The sequence below is a fragment of the Zychaea mexicana genome (genome assembly GCF_025766255.1).
Source record: "Zychaea mexicana strain RSA 1403 chromosome Unknown BDB00scaffold_135, whole genome shotgun sequence".
Taxonomy (NCBI): domain Eukaryota; kingdom Fungi; phylum Mucoromycota; class Mucoromycetes; order Mucorales; family Lichtheimiaceae; genus Zychaea; species Zychaea mexicana.
The window spans coordinates 90202-103707 of NW_026516798.1; the positions used below are offsets into that span (position 1 = coordinate 90202).

The 13506-nt window shown below is 39.5% G+C and overlaps 3 protein-coding genes across 3 annotated transcripts; 2 read left to right on the forward strand and 1 right to left on the reverse strand.

The window, feature by feature from the left end:
* Positions 1 to 6: 6 nt before the first annotated feature.
* Positions 7 to 2355, forward strand: BDB00DRAFT_853409 (uncharacterized protein). Its single transcript, XM_053125630.1, has 9 exons — positions 7 to 128; positions 225 to 248; positions 344 to 389; positions 487 to 558; positions 644 to 1108; positions 1214 to 1284; positions 1381 to 1460; positions 1546 to 1763; positions 1847 to 2355. The coding sequence occupies exons 1-9, from the start codon at positions 70 to 72 to the stop codon at positions 1913 to 1915; spliced, it is 1104 nt and encodes a 367-aa protein (XP_052973828.1). The 5' UTR covers positions 7 to 69; the 3' UTR covers positions 1916 to 2355.
* Positions 2356 to 9447: 7092 nt separating this feature from the next.
* BDB00DRAFT_853414 (uncharacterized protein) lies at positions 9448 to 10038 on the reverse strand. The gene has a single exon (XM_053125631.1). It carries the CDS (start codon positions 9977 to 9979, stop codon positions 9686 to 9688), a length of 294 nt encoding a protein of 97 aa, XP_052973829.1. The 5' UTR covers positions 9980 to 10038; the 3' UTR covers positions 9448 to 9685.
* Positions 10039 to 10988: 950 nt separating this feature from the next.
* Positions 10989 to 12659, forward strand: BDB00DRAFT_853417 (ClpP/crotonase-like domain-containing protein). The gene is made up of 8 exons (XM_053125632.1): positions 10989 to 11211; positions 11292 to 11455; positions 11562 to 11617; positions 11716 to 11811; positions 11892 to 11931; positions 11999 to 12032; positions 12121 to 12385; positions 12469 to 12659. The coding sequence occupies exons 1-8, from the start codon at positions 11083 to 11085 to the stop codon at positions 12498 to 12500; spliced, it is 816 nt and encodes a 271-aa protein (XP_052973830.1). The 5' UTR covers positions 10989 to 11082; the 3' UTR covers positions 12501 to 12659.
* The last annotated feature ends 847 nt before the right edge of the window (positions 12660 to 13506 follow it).

Sequence of the window (13506 nt, forward strand, 5' to 3'; positions counted from 1 at the left end):
CGTCCGGACGCGTTTTATATTTTTTTTAGCCTTTTCTCCCTGCGTACACTTTACGCATAAAAAATAATAATGACAGAAGTGAACTATGACTTGATTAAATCAGATCATTTTTACAGTACACTGAAGAGGCATGTCTGTTCCAATTTAGAAATACAGCTGATTGCATTATACCGAATTGTAGCCACCAAAACCTAACCATTTCCTGCGCCTATATGTGTATATAGCTCTATACGAGATGGCGATCCAAAGTATTTTATTATAAATTATATTACTGACTAATAAATTAAACGATAGCGGTGGACTCACTAATCATACGAATCTCACGTTCCTGTTCGGTATAAAGTGTTCTAACCGCACTCACGGTACGACGCGATCTCGAAGAACGCATAGTAAGTCTGTAGAGCTCTTTTATTGTTTATTTGCTTATGCGTAAACGCTAACATCTCGTGTGCATTTTTGTCTGTGTGTAACCTTACTTACTGCCAGGGTCTTGAAGAAGGTTCATTAAGCGAAAAACCTTGGAAGCAACTTGTCAACAAGCTAATTGACCAAGCATTGGTGAGTTAAACACATCACTGATTCTGTACGCGAAATTGTATGAGATATCGTTACTCAATATAATACGAATGCAACTGTCTATTAGGGCGAGGTACACGATGAGCAACAAGAAGAAGATGAAGAAAAGGAGCCAAAGCCGGAACCGATGAAGGAAGAGGATGATACAAGCAAAGATAAGGAGCAGCCTCATCCGGAGAGTCCGGGTACTGCCAAAATTAAACACGAGGAAAAGGACGAAAAAGAAGTACGGACTTCCACAGCAGAAAAGCAAGAGAGCGAAGAAAGTGATTCGTATGAGGAACCAGTAGTGATAAAGAAGGAAGCATTAACCCCCGAGAAGAAAAAGAAAAAACGTGCAAAGAAGAGTGATACTGCGGCGCCTTCAAAAACAAAGAAATCGTCCAAGACAACAAAAGCCGAAAAGTCACCAGAACCGGCAGCAACAACGTCTGGGCACAGTGGATCCGATAGTGACGATGATTTAGTAGTAGGATCGTCTGCAACAACAAAGTCGAAAGGAAAAGGCAAAAAAACAGAGGATTCTAAAGGGGTAATGACGCACTTACGCGTTGGATGGGCTTTGATATACCTGTCATGTGCTCTTATGCAGTGTATAGTATAAGCAGTAACACCTATTTCCTTACTTTCCTTACAGTCATCAGCAAGCGAAGAAAAGATTAAACGGTTGAAAATGTATATCAACAAATGTGGCGTCCGCAAAAAATGGTAAGACTGCTCAGAATAAGAGCTGATGGTGGGGGAGCCTTTCTGTGTGTTTGAGCTGTCATTGTTGGTAATCACGGATAACAAAACGCTTCCTAGGGTCACGGAACTTGCTGGAATGAGAGTGGGCCAACAAATTGATAAATTACAATCAATACTTCGGGAGCTTGGCGTTAAAGGTTTTGTATTCTTCCTTCAATGATCACAGGCTGGGTTAATATTAATCAAATAGAGATGTTGTGGTTGTTTGTATGGGGCTAACAGGGCGTCCGACGTTGGAAAAATGTCAAAAAGTCAAAGCGGAACGAGAGCTTAAGGCTGAAATAGCCAGCTTAAATGCAGAGAACATCCTCAATGAAGACGAGCAAGAAAGCGGCAGACGCACACGACAATCACAGCAGCCCACGAAAAGAAAACGACGAGTGATTTCATCTGATGAAGAAGACGAAGACGAGGAATCGAATGACCAGCCACCGTCTAAAGTAGGTTTATTTAGCTCTCTTTAATATGTTTGCCTCTATTTGATCGACGACTCACCAACCCATACACAATTCAAAACCTATAGACTGCAAAAGCGTCATCTCCTGGGCTGGACCTGTCATTTCTTGGCGATCAAAGTTCAGAAAGCGATTGATGTATAATCAAAAACTATTTACTATGTCACTACTCGGCACCGAATTACTTAGCTAATAACCTAAAGCTGAAAGATTGATAGCGGCTATAAATAAAGTAAATAGTGCTTTTTGTTCAGGGAGGTAGGGGAAACACAACTCAGGCTACATGGCGTGCTTAAAAGACGCAACAAAATGGATTTTGAGTAGAGAGTGTACGTGAAAACCGGCCTGAGCACTGAAAAAAAAACCGAGTTCTCAAATAATCAAAAGGGACGCGATTACTCATGCGTGTAGTAATAGATGCATGGGATTGAAGGGTCGTAGTAGTGTCTATAGCAAAGACTGTGAATTAAAAACGTGCTTTATTTCATTGTCGATATACAGTATGGCCGTGCGTGGTTGCATGTCAAATATGAATTGTGTTCCAACTGCTGGTCTGGTAAGGGGCTTGAGAGCTTGGGGGGTAATAGATCTCTGGACTATTTGCATGGTGTCATGTACATGAATTTACGAGAACAAAATCTTGTCGTTCCTTTGGTTCGCAACACTATCATACATAAATGTTACATGGTCTTCAACAAAAGTCCTTTGTTTTTCACGACTCCGTCTCTGTTCTCTTGTCTTTCCCGCTTTCCACTTCTTTTCTTTCTCCTCCTGTCTCCCAGCCTTTTTCAAGATATAAAATATAGTCAGCACCCTTTATTTCACATCCGTTAACTTCCAACCCTCAATGACTTACTGAAATCCTGGGAATGGTAAGAATAACATAATAAATATTCACCTCCCCGCATATTTCACTTTGAACAGATCATTCCGGGTTGAAACCTTATCGATTTGTATCTCTCTATCTATAAGAAATGACTTATCCTTGGCAACTATCATACCACAGCGTGTGCACTAAACTGGTGAATCGTTCTTGATGATTATATAGAGGAAAAGGTCAACCAGGTAAAAAAAATATAGATTATTTGATTTACAGTGGTTCCCCGTTTAATTTCAACCTCAAAGAGGTCTACAAAGTGCTGAAACTACTGAAGGTTGACACAAAACGTGCGTGATTCAAGCAGTGCTTTATGCTCAAAAGGGGTATATAAAGAAGTTGGAATAACTGAGGGTTTATTTTATTGAGAGTAAAATTAAACGGGGAACCATTGTATGTACGTGAGCCATATAGTGACAACTTCTTCCTGAAAACTGGTAATCCGTGTGCAGTACTGTATCACTAAGATGTGTCTGCATATTGCAATGTTCGCGCATGTGAGGCTATGAGGGAGATCACAGCAATCATTAATGACCGAACAAAATAGTATGATGTGTTATTTACTATGTTGGATACAACAGCTGCTGGAATCGGTACGCGCCTTTACTTTACACAATATGGAAAAGTAGCCACAGCTGTGTGTTGCTGTGCAATGGAGCATGTACAGTACGCTTGCTATAGATGGTATATATTTGCCCTGCACTATGTGTAGTTTGTCCTAGTGCTCGTTACTTTCACAATCCGTGTGAATTTAAAGGGAGTCCACTGTAGATAGTTAAGCTTGACTATAACATACTAATGTATCAAGGTTTTAGAGGAAGCAAATAAGCTGCGTTTAAAAAAAAGACATTTAACTCGTATCTTCTTTTATTCTTCCAAAGTTAATGCTCTCGCTTGCAATGGCGTTGTTAAACTATAGGTACCAGGTTCTCAGCTCAGTGTTATAATGAAACCGACCTGATTCGACATTTGTCTCGGTTCCTCGGTTCTCAAGAAGATCCTTGCATATAAATACATTTTAGCCTTTCTTTCTCGGCTTCTTTCTGCTGCAATACATGATGATAATGACGAATATTGATTCCCATCTATTGAATCCATTGACAGTAGATATGTAAGCTGCAGCGCGTCGCTGATATCATTTGCAAAGATCGTGGTTAATTATGTAACCCAGGCATTGATACTGTATTCCTTCGGCAAAAAGACACTCGTTGGTTAAAAGTGCTTACAACCCCCGCTGACTGGTGCTGTAAGAAAAGCAAACTGTAAAAAATTGCACCTTTTTTTATAATTAGTATCTCATACCGATAATATCGTACAGTGGCCGCTCGTTATAGTGATATGCCTGGTGAGACCCAAACCCCATCACTATATCGAATTATTACTTTATCGAATTGTAGTTCCGTCAAAGATATCCGGTACATAGATTACGCGGGGTATTTGGCGAGCTCTGCAGAAGAAGCTCTAGAATCACATCCTGTCAAAATTGATAGTATGCAACTCCTTAAAAATTTTAGTGTAGGAGAATAAGCTGAAAGGCTTCTATCTGATGAGCTTGGTGCTGGCTGCTGGGATTTTGGATACTCATGAGGAAACATGTGGCGTTGATGGTATTGATTTGATACTATATGAAAAATTAGAGGATACCTATGCACCAACTTCCTTCAACGACCTCATTAACGATGCTATGATTATCGATAGAAATTAAGGTACATTCATAAACGGCTGATGTAACTGCATATGTAAAAGTCACGGGCTTGTTTCTGATACAGACAGGTAGATGTTGATGAAGAAGAGAATAACTAGAGAAGACGAGATGAGGAAGGAAGCATTGAAGCCACTGCATAGTAAAGGAGAGAGGAAGCAGTATATGAGCGATTTATTGAAAACAATGGTGGTTGAAGACGACCTGCACGCTCAGTTATATAGGCTTATTAGAAAAAAGATGCATAGACTAGACTCTGAGATATTAACCAGCACAAAGCAAACTGATCTTTTTTCCTTTTCTGATAAATAAAATTATACTATTGGTCCGCTCGATATAATGATATTTCTGATGGTTGATATCACATATCACAATAGCGAATTAGTAATAATTCCCTGCTTAATTTGAGTTGGACCCAATAAACCCATCACTATATCGAAATATCACTATATCGAATATCACTATAACGAGCGGCCACTGTAATTTGTGTTTTACACTAGATACATGTGGCTATGTATGTGATAAATATAAGCTTCACCCAAGGGGCTTATAATGCAATGATATTATCTACCCAGCACACGACGTGCTTCTTCTCGTAGGGTGCACGCGGCGCTAAATCATTTCGGTAATATTGAAAATCGCTGCTTCAGTGTTTAGTACCCATTATTTCAGCGAGAGACGTTCTTTCTCTCATGGCTCGTCAAACGAGAATTAAAAGAACTCTTCAGTTGTTTCTGCGGAAAATTAGCTATTTGTTTAAGAGAAGTGCTACGCGTACGAGTTTTTTTTCTTATGCATACGAGTTTTTCTGAGCGGGTTTTTAAAGTGGTTGTGTTATAAAACCTTGTATAGCCAATCCAATTGCCAGTCTTACACGTACGAGTTTTTTGCTAAATGTACTGAACAGCATATGCGTACGAGGTTTTGTCTACCCATCAGTCTTCCCCTATTTAGATGGCCTTGTCAAAATAGCTAGCTATTGTCCTACTTCTTGATGTAGAACTGCTTGCTAAATGGGTGCAATGGGTTTAATTACGTTGTTCTTTTCGAGATCTTACAGGATTCTGTTCTGCCTCTATACAGTGATGGCATATATGAGTTTTGCATTCCTTCTTTTCTTTAAGTTCTTGGCCTTTTCCCAAAATTAGATGGAACACTAAGCTCGATATCAGGATCCTAATCAATCAAGCAATTCATTTGTTTGTGTGGAGGTAGTTTTCTACCGAGTCCACATAGGTAACAATCACTTATAAAAGAACTCTGGGCAGCGCTCTTTTACGCGTATGGATTTTTTTAACCTGGTTCCACGTAAATCATAAGTAGCGGGGACAAATTTTGACAGTTGTCTGCTTACACGTACGAGTTTTTTCTATGTAAATTATAACTAGCTGGGGTAAATTTTGACAGCTATCTGCTAACGCGTACGAGTTTTCTTAAGCCTGCTTGCAGTGAGTTATTTGTTAATCTGAAGACCGTTCAAACAGCTCCATAGGAAGTGGAAGTTTCATAGGAAACTTGCTCACTGTAATTTCGAGTACTATATGCGTTTCAAATGTAAAAAGACTATGATCTAACATATTAAGTAGAAATAATAGTGAGGATAAGTACTGGCTCCCTACTTCATAACAAGACCAAGACTACAACATTGAAAGATTGCGCCTTACATACATGTCTTACGTCCAAATGATCCTTGCACCAGAAACAGCCATTTTACTTATAGCTGAAGATCTGGAAGAAGGTAGAAGGAGCAAAAATCTAAATGAATGGGATCTAATGCAGATAGAAGGTGTTGAAGATCTCACATCTTATGCACGACTTCGCATGTGGAAAAGTGCACAGTTTGGTTCCAATGTATTTCCAGAAACGTATAAATAGTATCTGACAGCTTTCATTACCTTTTTTCCGATTTTTTCTTGTTGTAACAACCCATTTGTTTATCTCTCCTCCATTTCATTTCTATTTTTCTCTGTCAGACACAATTACTGTTATCCACCTTATATTTACTCTCACATGAATTAGCGTTTTAATTCTCTTATATTTTCTCTTGGATTTTACCTTTTTATACATAAACACTGACTTCTTATCACAGTAGCTTATGTTAAAGGGCTGTTTTACGCGTGGAACCACTATAAAAAAAAACTCGTACGCGTAAAAGAGCGCTGCCCAAAGTTCTTTTTTTATAAATGATTGCTAACTATATGGACTCGGTAGAAAACTCCTCCACATGAACAAGTGAATTGCTTGATTGATTAGAATCCTGATATCGCTTGGTGTGGCATCAAATATTGGGGAAAAGGCCAAGAACTTAAAGAAAAGAAGCGAATGCAAACTTATATATGCCATTACTGTATGGTGGCAGAACAGACGTGTAAGATCTCGAAAAGAACAGCGTAAATAAATCCATTGCGCCCATTTAATGAGCAGTTTGTACATCAAGAAGTATGACAATAGCTATTTATTTTGAGAAGGCCATTCAAAAAAACGGAAGATTGATGGATAGACAAAAACTCGTACGCATATGCTGTTCAGTTCCTTTAGCAAAAAACTCGTACGTGTAAGACCGGCAATTGGATTGGCTATACAAGGTTTCACAACACAACCACTTTAAAAACCCGCTCAGAAAAACTCGTACGCGTAAGAAAAAAAACTCGTACGCGTAGCACTTCTCTTTGTTTAATAATTCTACAGTATCGATATATATATATATAGGCCAGTAGAAAGAAAATAATATTACAATTGATGGAATAGTCATGATATCAAATGCTCATCTCTTTTTCTTTCCGAGTTTTAGTATGTAGGATAACACGATGGACATCATTAATGGAGCTGTGTACTTGGTTGTACCTTGGATATGCACTGCTTGTTTGGCGTCTGTTGTATTCATAAAAATTGCGTTATCACAATTGAGGCTGCCTATTGTATGGAACTCGTTGGGAGAGATGTAGAAGATGATCAATGGGACAGAGGGAGAAGAATGAAAGAATGGGTTTGAAAACCATCATGTTGAGTAATTAATAATTGACATGATGTACTATACAGTCAAGTTCTATATCATGTGAATACTCGTTCAAACTATCTACTGTTCTTTATATCATTTAAACCCCTTTATCATTCAACACTATATTATCAAGAATACATCTTTCTGATAAACGTGAAAGAAATAAATGTTACTCCTAACGCTTCCTATTTGTTTGCGAACAAAGGAGATCCTCGTTGTCGGTAAGATATATTTCATTCGCATTCTGGATCAATAAACACGGCTGCAACGAGATGTTGCAGCCGAGTCAATTTGGGCTCACTTCAACTGTACATAAACAGAAACAACGCAGCAAATTGGCCACAAAGTTTGATAAAAAGACTTGCTCGCCTTTATTGACTTGATGCCCAGCTGTTGATATAGGTCAGCATGGCCAATACGATTGCGCCGAGCAGATGCGATGTGTGTGACACTATTGCCTCCTTTTCAGGATTAGTACCGAGATATTTATACGAAAAAAAGATGAATGTGTTGCAATAAAGAGAGAGAGAGAGAGAGAGAGGAAACCGTGTAACTTGAGTAAAACGAAGGATGGAAAGAAAAAGGAGTTGTGGCGTGTGAAACGAGCCGAAATGAATGGGTTTGGGAAGATGGAAGCCTGCAAAAATGCAACAGAAGTCGTCGCTCTCACATGGTTCATGCAATAAATTTTGGTCTACGTGGCCGTATTTTAATTGCTCAAGTGCTGACGCCTACGGGAAGTTCTCGCATTTCCGCAACAGATGATGTCAAGGCTCACAGGTGGCAGATTAAAGTGGGAGTACCTTGAACGGGTCAGGTGGTGCATTACCGTCCCTTCTTCACTCAGACAGCCAAACCCACTTTCCAAAAAGGCAGGGACATATTGAACATCTGTATAAACTATTGAACGAAATATCGTCAGGTATATGATCGGTTAGCCACTTGTTTATGTTGTATAATACGGTGCTTGCTTTTGTGATGGTATGTAATTAAGGGAATGAGGCATCAGCCCTCACTTTGACAATCTTGCCTTCAAGGATACATTCCTTGGTAGCCACAACGACAACATGAACATGCGTATCCAGGATACAAAAGAATTGTTAGGAGCCGTTGATTTACGTATATCTGGTCACCCTGTATCAGTGTAACAGCACAAAAATTAATGAGCATTGACGGTGAATATGATGTGTAAGATGCAATACAGTAGTGGCCGAAAACATTGTTCCTGATGTGGTTAGAAGACCTTTAAAATCTCTTATGCAACCGCAATAGAATTAGTGGCATGTTTGACTTCGTCACTTACTTATTACAGATATCAGGCTTCGAATTATTACAACCCTTCGCTTTTAAGAGAGCTACATATTGCTGATGCTGCTTCGTCAAACGTTACACTGTGCATCAAGAGCCTGCAGTTGCGACGAGTAGAAAAGTACATAGCAACTGAAAAATCATAGAGCAACGTGGCCTATTAAGAGTAAGCTCTTTTGCTGAGGATCACAAAGTGTCTTGCTACTATCGATGCACTTGCATTGATTGAACAGAAAGAGGGATCATCCCCCGCAGCGGAGAGATAGTTTTCGCAATGAGGGGCTCAAGCGATCGGGCTCAGATCGAATGAGGGATTCTCTTTCCGCTTACCAAGCAAACCCTCCTGGAGTTCCACAACGTTTAAATTATTTTGCTGCGTCAACGAATCATGACAGCTGCAAAGCTTTGTGTATATACAGAATATACAGGTACTCAGAGAGAATAGTTACATGAGATGTTGTCAACTCCCAACGAGCCATCCATGTCAATTCATCTAGCAAGAAGTACGACGACAAGCATATCACAGCAGTAGGCGCTGATTGTACGAAATCGACGATGGCATATCTTACACTCCGACCAAACTAAACCAACGAACCTTTGTTCGATCGGTGTTCCCAAAGAACTTCAAACTCTTACACTAGCGTAAAAACCTTTTTGACGGCAAAACATCAACCTCAGCGCCACTGGAGCAAAAACAAACAAAGACAGAAAACAAATACACATTGCTTACGTACAAATAAGAATATAGGACTATAAGCATCAAAGTAAGACACTGGTATAATCAATTAGAGCAATATATGAAAAGGTATCGTGTTATTATAATTGGTGGATTTTATAAAGTAGCAATATTGCAACTACACAGTCTTAATGCATATAATCGAACAAGCGCTGCAATGGATCGTCGATCAGAAAACCCGTGAAACAATCCTGCTCCCCTCCCTTTCAGCAACACTTGTAAATACATTGAGGGTATGTCGCAGGCAAAAGCACGCGTGCGGCTGCAGCATATTTTGTTTGATTGATCAGCTGCGATCAAACGACATGATGCTTGATTTTCTGTCCATCCCCGTCATTGAAGGTGATGTTGTCATCCGCTGTTGTTTCTTCATTTGAGATTCGGTAAACTTGCATAATTGTCGTGCATATTCTTCTCGTGCCATATCCAAAAGTTTATCTCTGGTCGTCAAAGACATGGACCGTGCTGGCTTTGCCGTCGAACCGTTGCTCGTTGCTGCGCTAGTGGTGTTGGTATTTGAAGCTGAATGATGCTTTCCTCTGTTTTGAAAGGCGTTTTTTCCATGGACTTCGGTAGACATGTTATTATGCAGATTTTATTTTTGAAGAAAGGAAAAAGAAAGAACAAGAAAGAGGAAAGACAGAAAGAGGAAGATGTCGTTTTAAAACGACCAGACTCCTTTGATTTAAAGTTTCCCTCCTTCCATTTCGAGCTACTATGTCTTGCTGCATGGCATTAGAGAGATAAAGATGGAGAGAAAAGCCCTTAATTCGGGAGAGAGCAAATAAGAAACATAGTATGACATAACGATTTGACAGGAAGTACCAGCTGGATGTATACTTTCGGTGCTTTCCATACTGCAGCTAAAAGCCCATCGTTTGTACATTGATGGAAGGAAACAAGGTTTACTTTGTTGAATGATGCCAATGAAGAAACTCGAAGCGATAACGGTGCGCTTATTCACCTCTTAATTGAACTGAAAGAGATAGCCTCACAGTAATATCAGAAAAGGGGGTTATCGAACCCGCTAAGATGAAGATCTCTCAAATATATACGCGACGACACGTAGAACGTATAACTACTGTCGTACGTGTAGCTCTTTTAGTAAAACTATTAGGCAGAATACTCAATAAACTATGCAGAAGATAACGGATGGCACATTGCTTCGAATGGTCTACAGAGATGCAAGCAACTGTGCCTCTATAACTGGCGTAGCGACTTCCAACGATGATGTTGTTGATTCGGAGAATAAGAGCTACAGTGACACTTTTCATTATATAAGGGCTACAGTTTGATTGTATGACACTCAAACAAACCTGATTTGAAAGTATTACACTTAGGATACATCCAGCATTACGTCCTAGCAAATTTTTAACATTGAAGAGCTATTGCATAAAAAGGAAGTGTATTAATTATGAGCTGGCTATGATCATATTGAAAACTCCACCTCATCTAAGAGGCCCTCAATTCGTCATCTATAATGTGCTTCTTATAAAACAAAGAGTTTTTGCGAAAAGATCTTGAAAGAGAAATGTATACTACTGGCTACAAAAAGTGAAGTTAAAACTCATGCGACAAACGCCGCTTACCGAATTTCACATGCATAGTTGAAAAAGCTGGGGTAATAAGGGGAAAGCGAGCCAAGGAAAACTGCATATTGTTCTTCCTCTTTTACATAATTATATGTTTTCTGAAATGACCGCCGTACCAAAGCTTGAAACGATCGAGATTACTTTGTTCCCTTCGGGTGTTGCCGAGATTGCCTTTAATCGTCCGCAACGATACAATGCGCTCTCTCCTCAAGCATACAGGGTACAAAGAAGATTTTTTTTGACAGCTTCTATGTGTGCCCTGAAATGCATTTAACCCTTTCTCTCCATTTCTTTTTTTAGGATTGGCTTACTGCCTTCCAATGGGCTGCACAATGTGACGATGTCAAGGTAACTGTTCTTACAGGTCGTGGCAAATACTATACTTCGGGACAACAGCTTGAAATGCCAAACTTTGACGATGACGATCTCCCTGCTGAAATGGAAAGACGCCGCAACACTACAAAGTAAGAGAGTTAAATAGAGAACTTTACACCCTTCCATACATACGATTGGATCTAGTGCTCTTTTTGTCCACCGGATATTGACTCGACGAGTCTATGATTATTAAAGGAATGTGGTTTCGGAAATGATTCGTTTTCCAAAGGTTTTGATCGGTGCAGTCAATGGTGAGTTACACCAGCAAATGGTGAGGGAGTGTTGATACAGCGCACCCATCGTTTTCCGGAAATTTAACCGACCTTTTAACCGACTTACACGATAATAGGACCTGCTATTGGATTTGGAACCACCACATTGGCTCTTTGTGATGTAGTCTATGCAGTACCCGATGCTACTTTTAATACCCCTTTCATGAAGCTAGGTATGGATGCGTTGTCTGCAAAAACCATCGTTGGCATGACTACTGATTATTTGCTAACCTTTGTTGCCGTTATCATGCAGCTTTCTGTGCAGAGGGCTGCTCATCTGTCCTATTCCCACGGTATGTCGAAATTAGTCTTTAAAACATAAGAACAACACTCATTCGATGTATTTCTTGAATGTTTTAGCATTATGGGCTCTGCCAAGGCTAATGAAATGCTCGTAAGTTACTGTGGAGACCGGGATATAATTTACATTGGAAATGTGGTATTAACGTGGATATTTTTGCTATTCCGATATGATCATGTAGTTGCTGGGCAAGGTTTTCACGGCTGAGGAAATGGAAAGCTGCAACTTCCTCACACGGATACTCCCCAAGGAAAACTTCCGTGAGCAGGTTCTCGCTATTGCGGAAGAAACTGCCAAGTTCTCGGTGGAAGCCATGAAGGTGACAAAGGGCTTGGTTCGTGGAAACGATATCGAGTTTCTTGAAAACGTCAATAAGGTCGAGATGGAAGCCTTGGCTGAGCGAATGGCTAGTCCAGATTCGTTAGAAAGCATTTTACGCTTTGTTGGTATGTTTCATCCAAAGGATGGTGTGCGATGGGGGGTACGAATATTATGATTGAAAAGATACTAAGACATAAATCATACATAGAGGAATCCAAGAAGAAAAAGAGCAAGTTGTGAAGATAATGTGTTATTATCATAAGTTTCACAACACATATTTGTTATTGTCCTTAATAATCCTACAAATTTGAACCTGTTTTTGCTCGTTTTATGTGAGCTAATACTGATCAAATAATTAGAAGCAAGTGTTCTTCTTATACATATTGATTGATTCATGAAGAGTAATGGATGTTATGGTTCTGTAATTCAGCTTGAAAACTAGGGATGAGTGATGACTACTATCAAACTAATACATTGGTACACCAGCTATGAATGGATAATGTACTGTACATGCTAAAAATTGTCGACAGCTTTAATATAGAATTTACGTACGTAAAACGCTTTGGCCATGCGAAATTCATACAAGGGACCTACGCGTTGCTTTGCCAGCCTACAAATCTTGCGTTTATACAGGTACAGATATGATAGATAATGTGGCGTATAGTATTACGCAAAGATTTGTGTGTGAGCCTACCCCTTGCTACATTTGAGTGTTAGACACAGCCAACATTATAGCATCATTTCAAAAAGAGCAAGGCTCTAAATGAGCTTGGTCTTGTCAAAATTGATACGATGACATGTCGCACGAAATAATCGAGAGCGTGGAGCTTATATGTTTTATGACAAGCTGAGGCCAAAAATAAGGTTATGAAACATATGAACCTCAGTGTACAGTGTTTCCAACATGCAATGTCGCATCCAATCAAAATTGATGTCGCTGATCAGTCAAAATCAATGCCGCTGGCCAATCAACATCAATTTCGCATTTTCAGGAATGGAAGTCGTGTTTTCAAAAACAATGTCGCTTGCCTTTGAAAATGATGTCGTGTGACATTTTTTTCAGTATCCTAGTTGCTGCCAATTTGGCTGGTGCTCAGTATCCCATTTGTTTTTTTTTTCAGTCCAGCGCTCAAATCTCGTTTTTTTGTTGTTTTTTTTTCATTGATTTTGTTACTTTGGAACAAAGTTGAACCTGTTACTATGACGGCTTACCCTGCTGAATCCTCGACATCTCATGATGATTCCC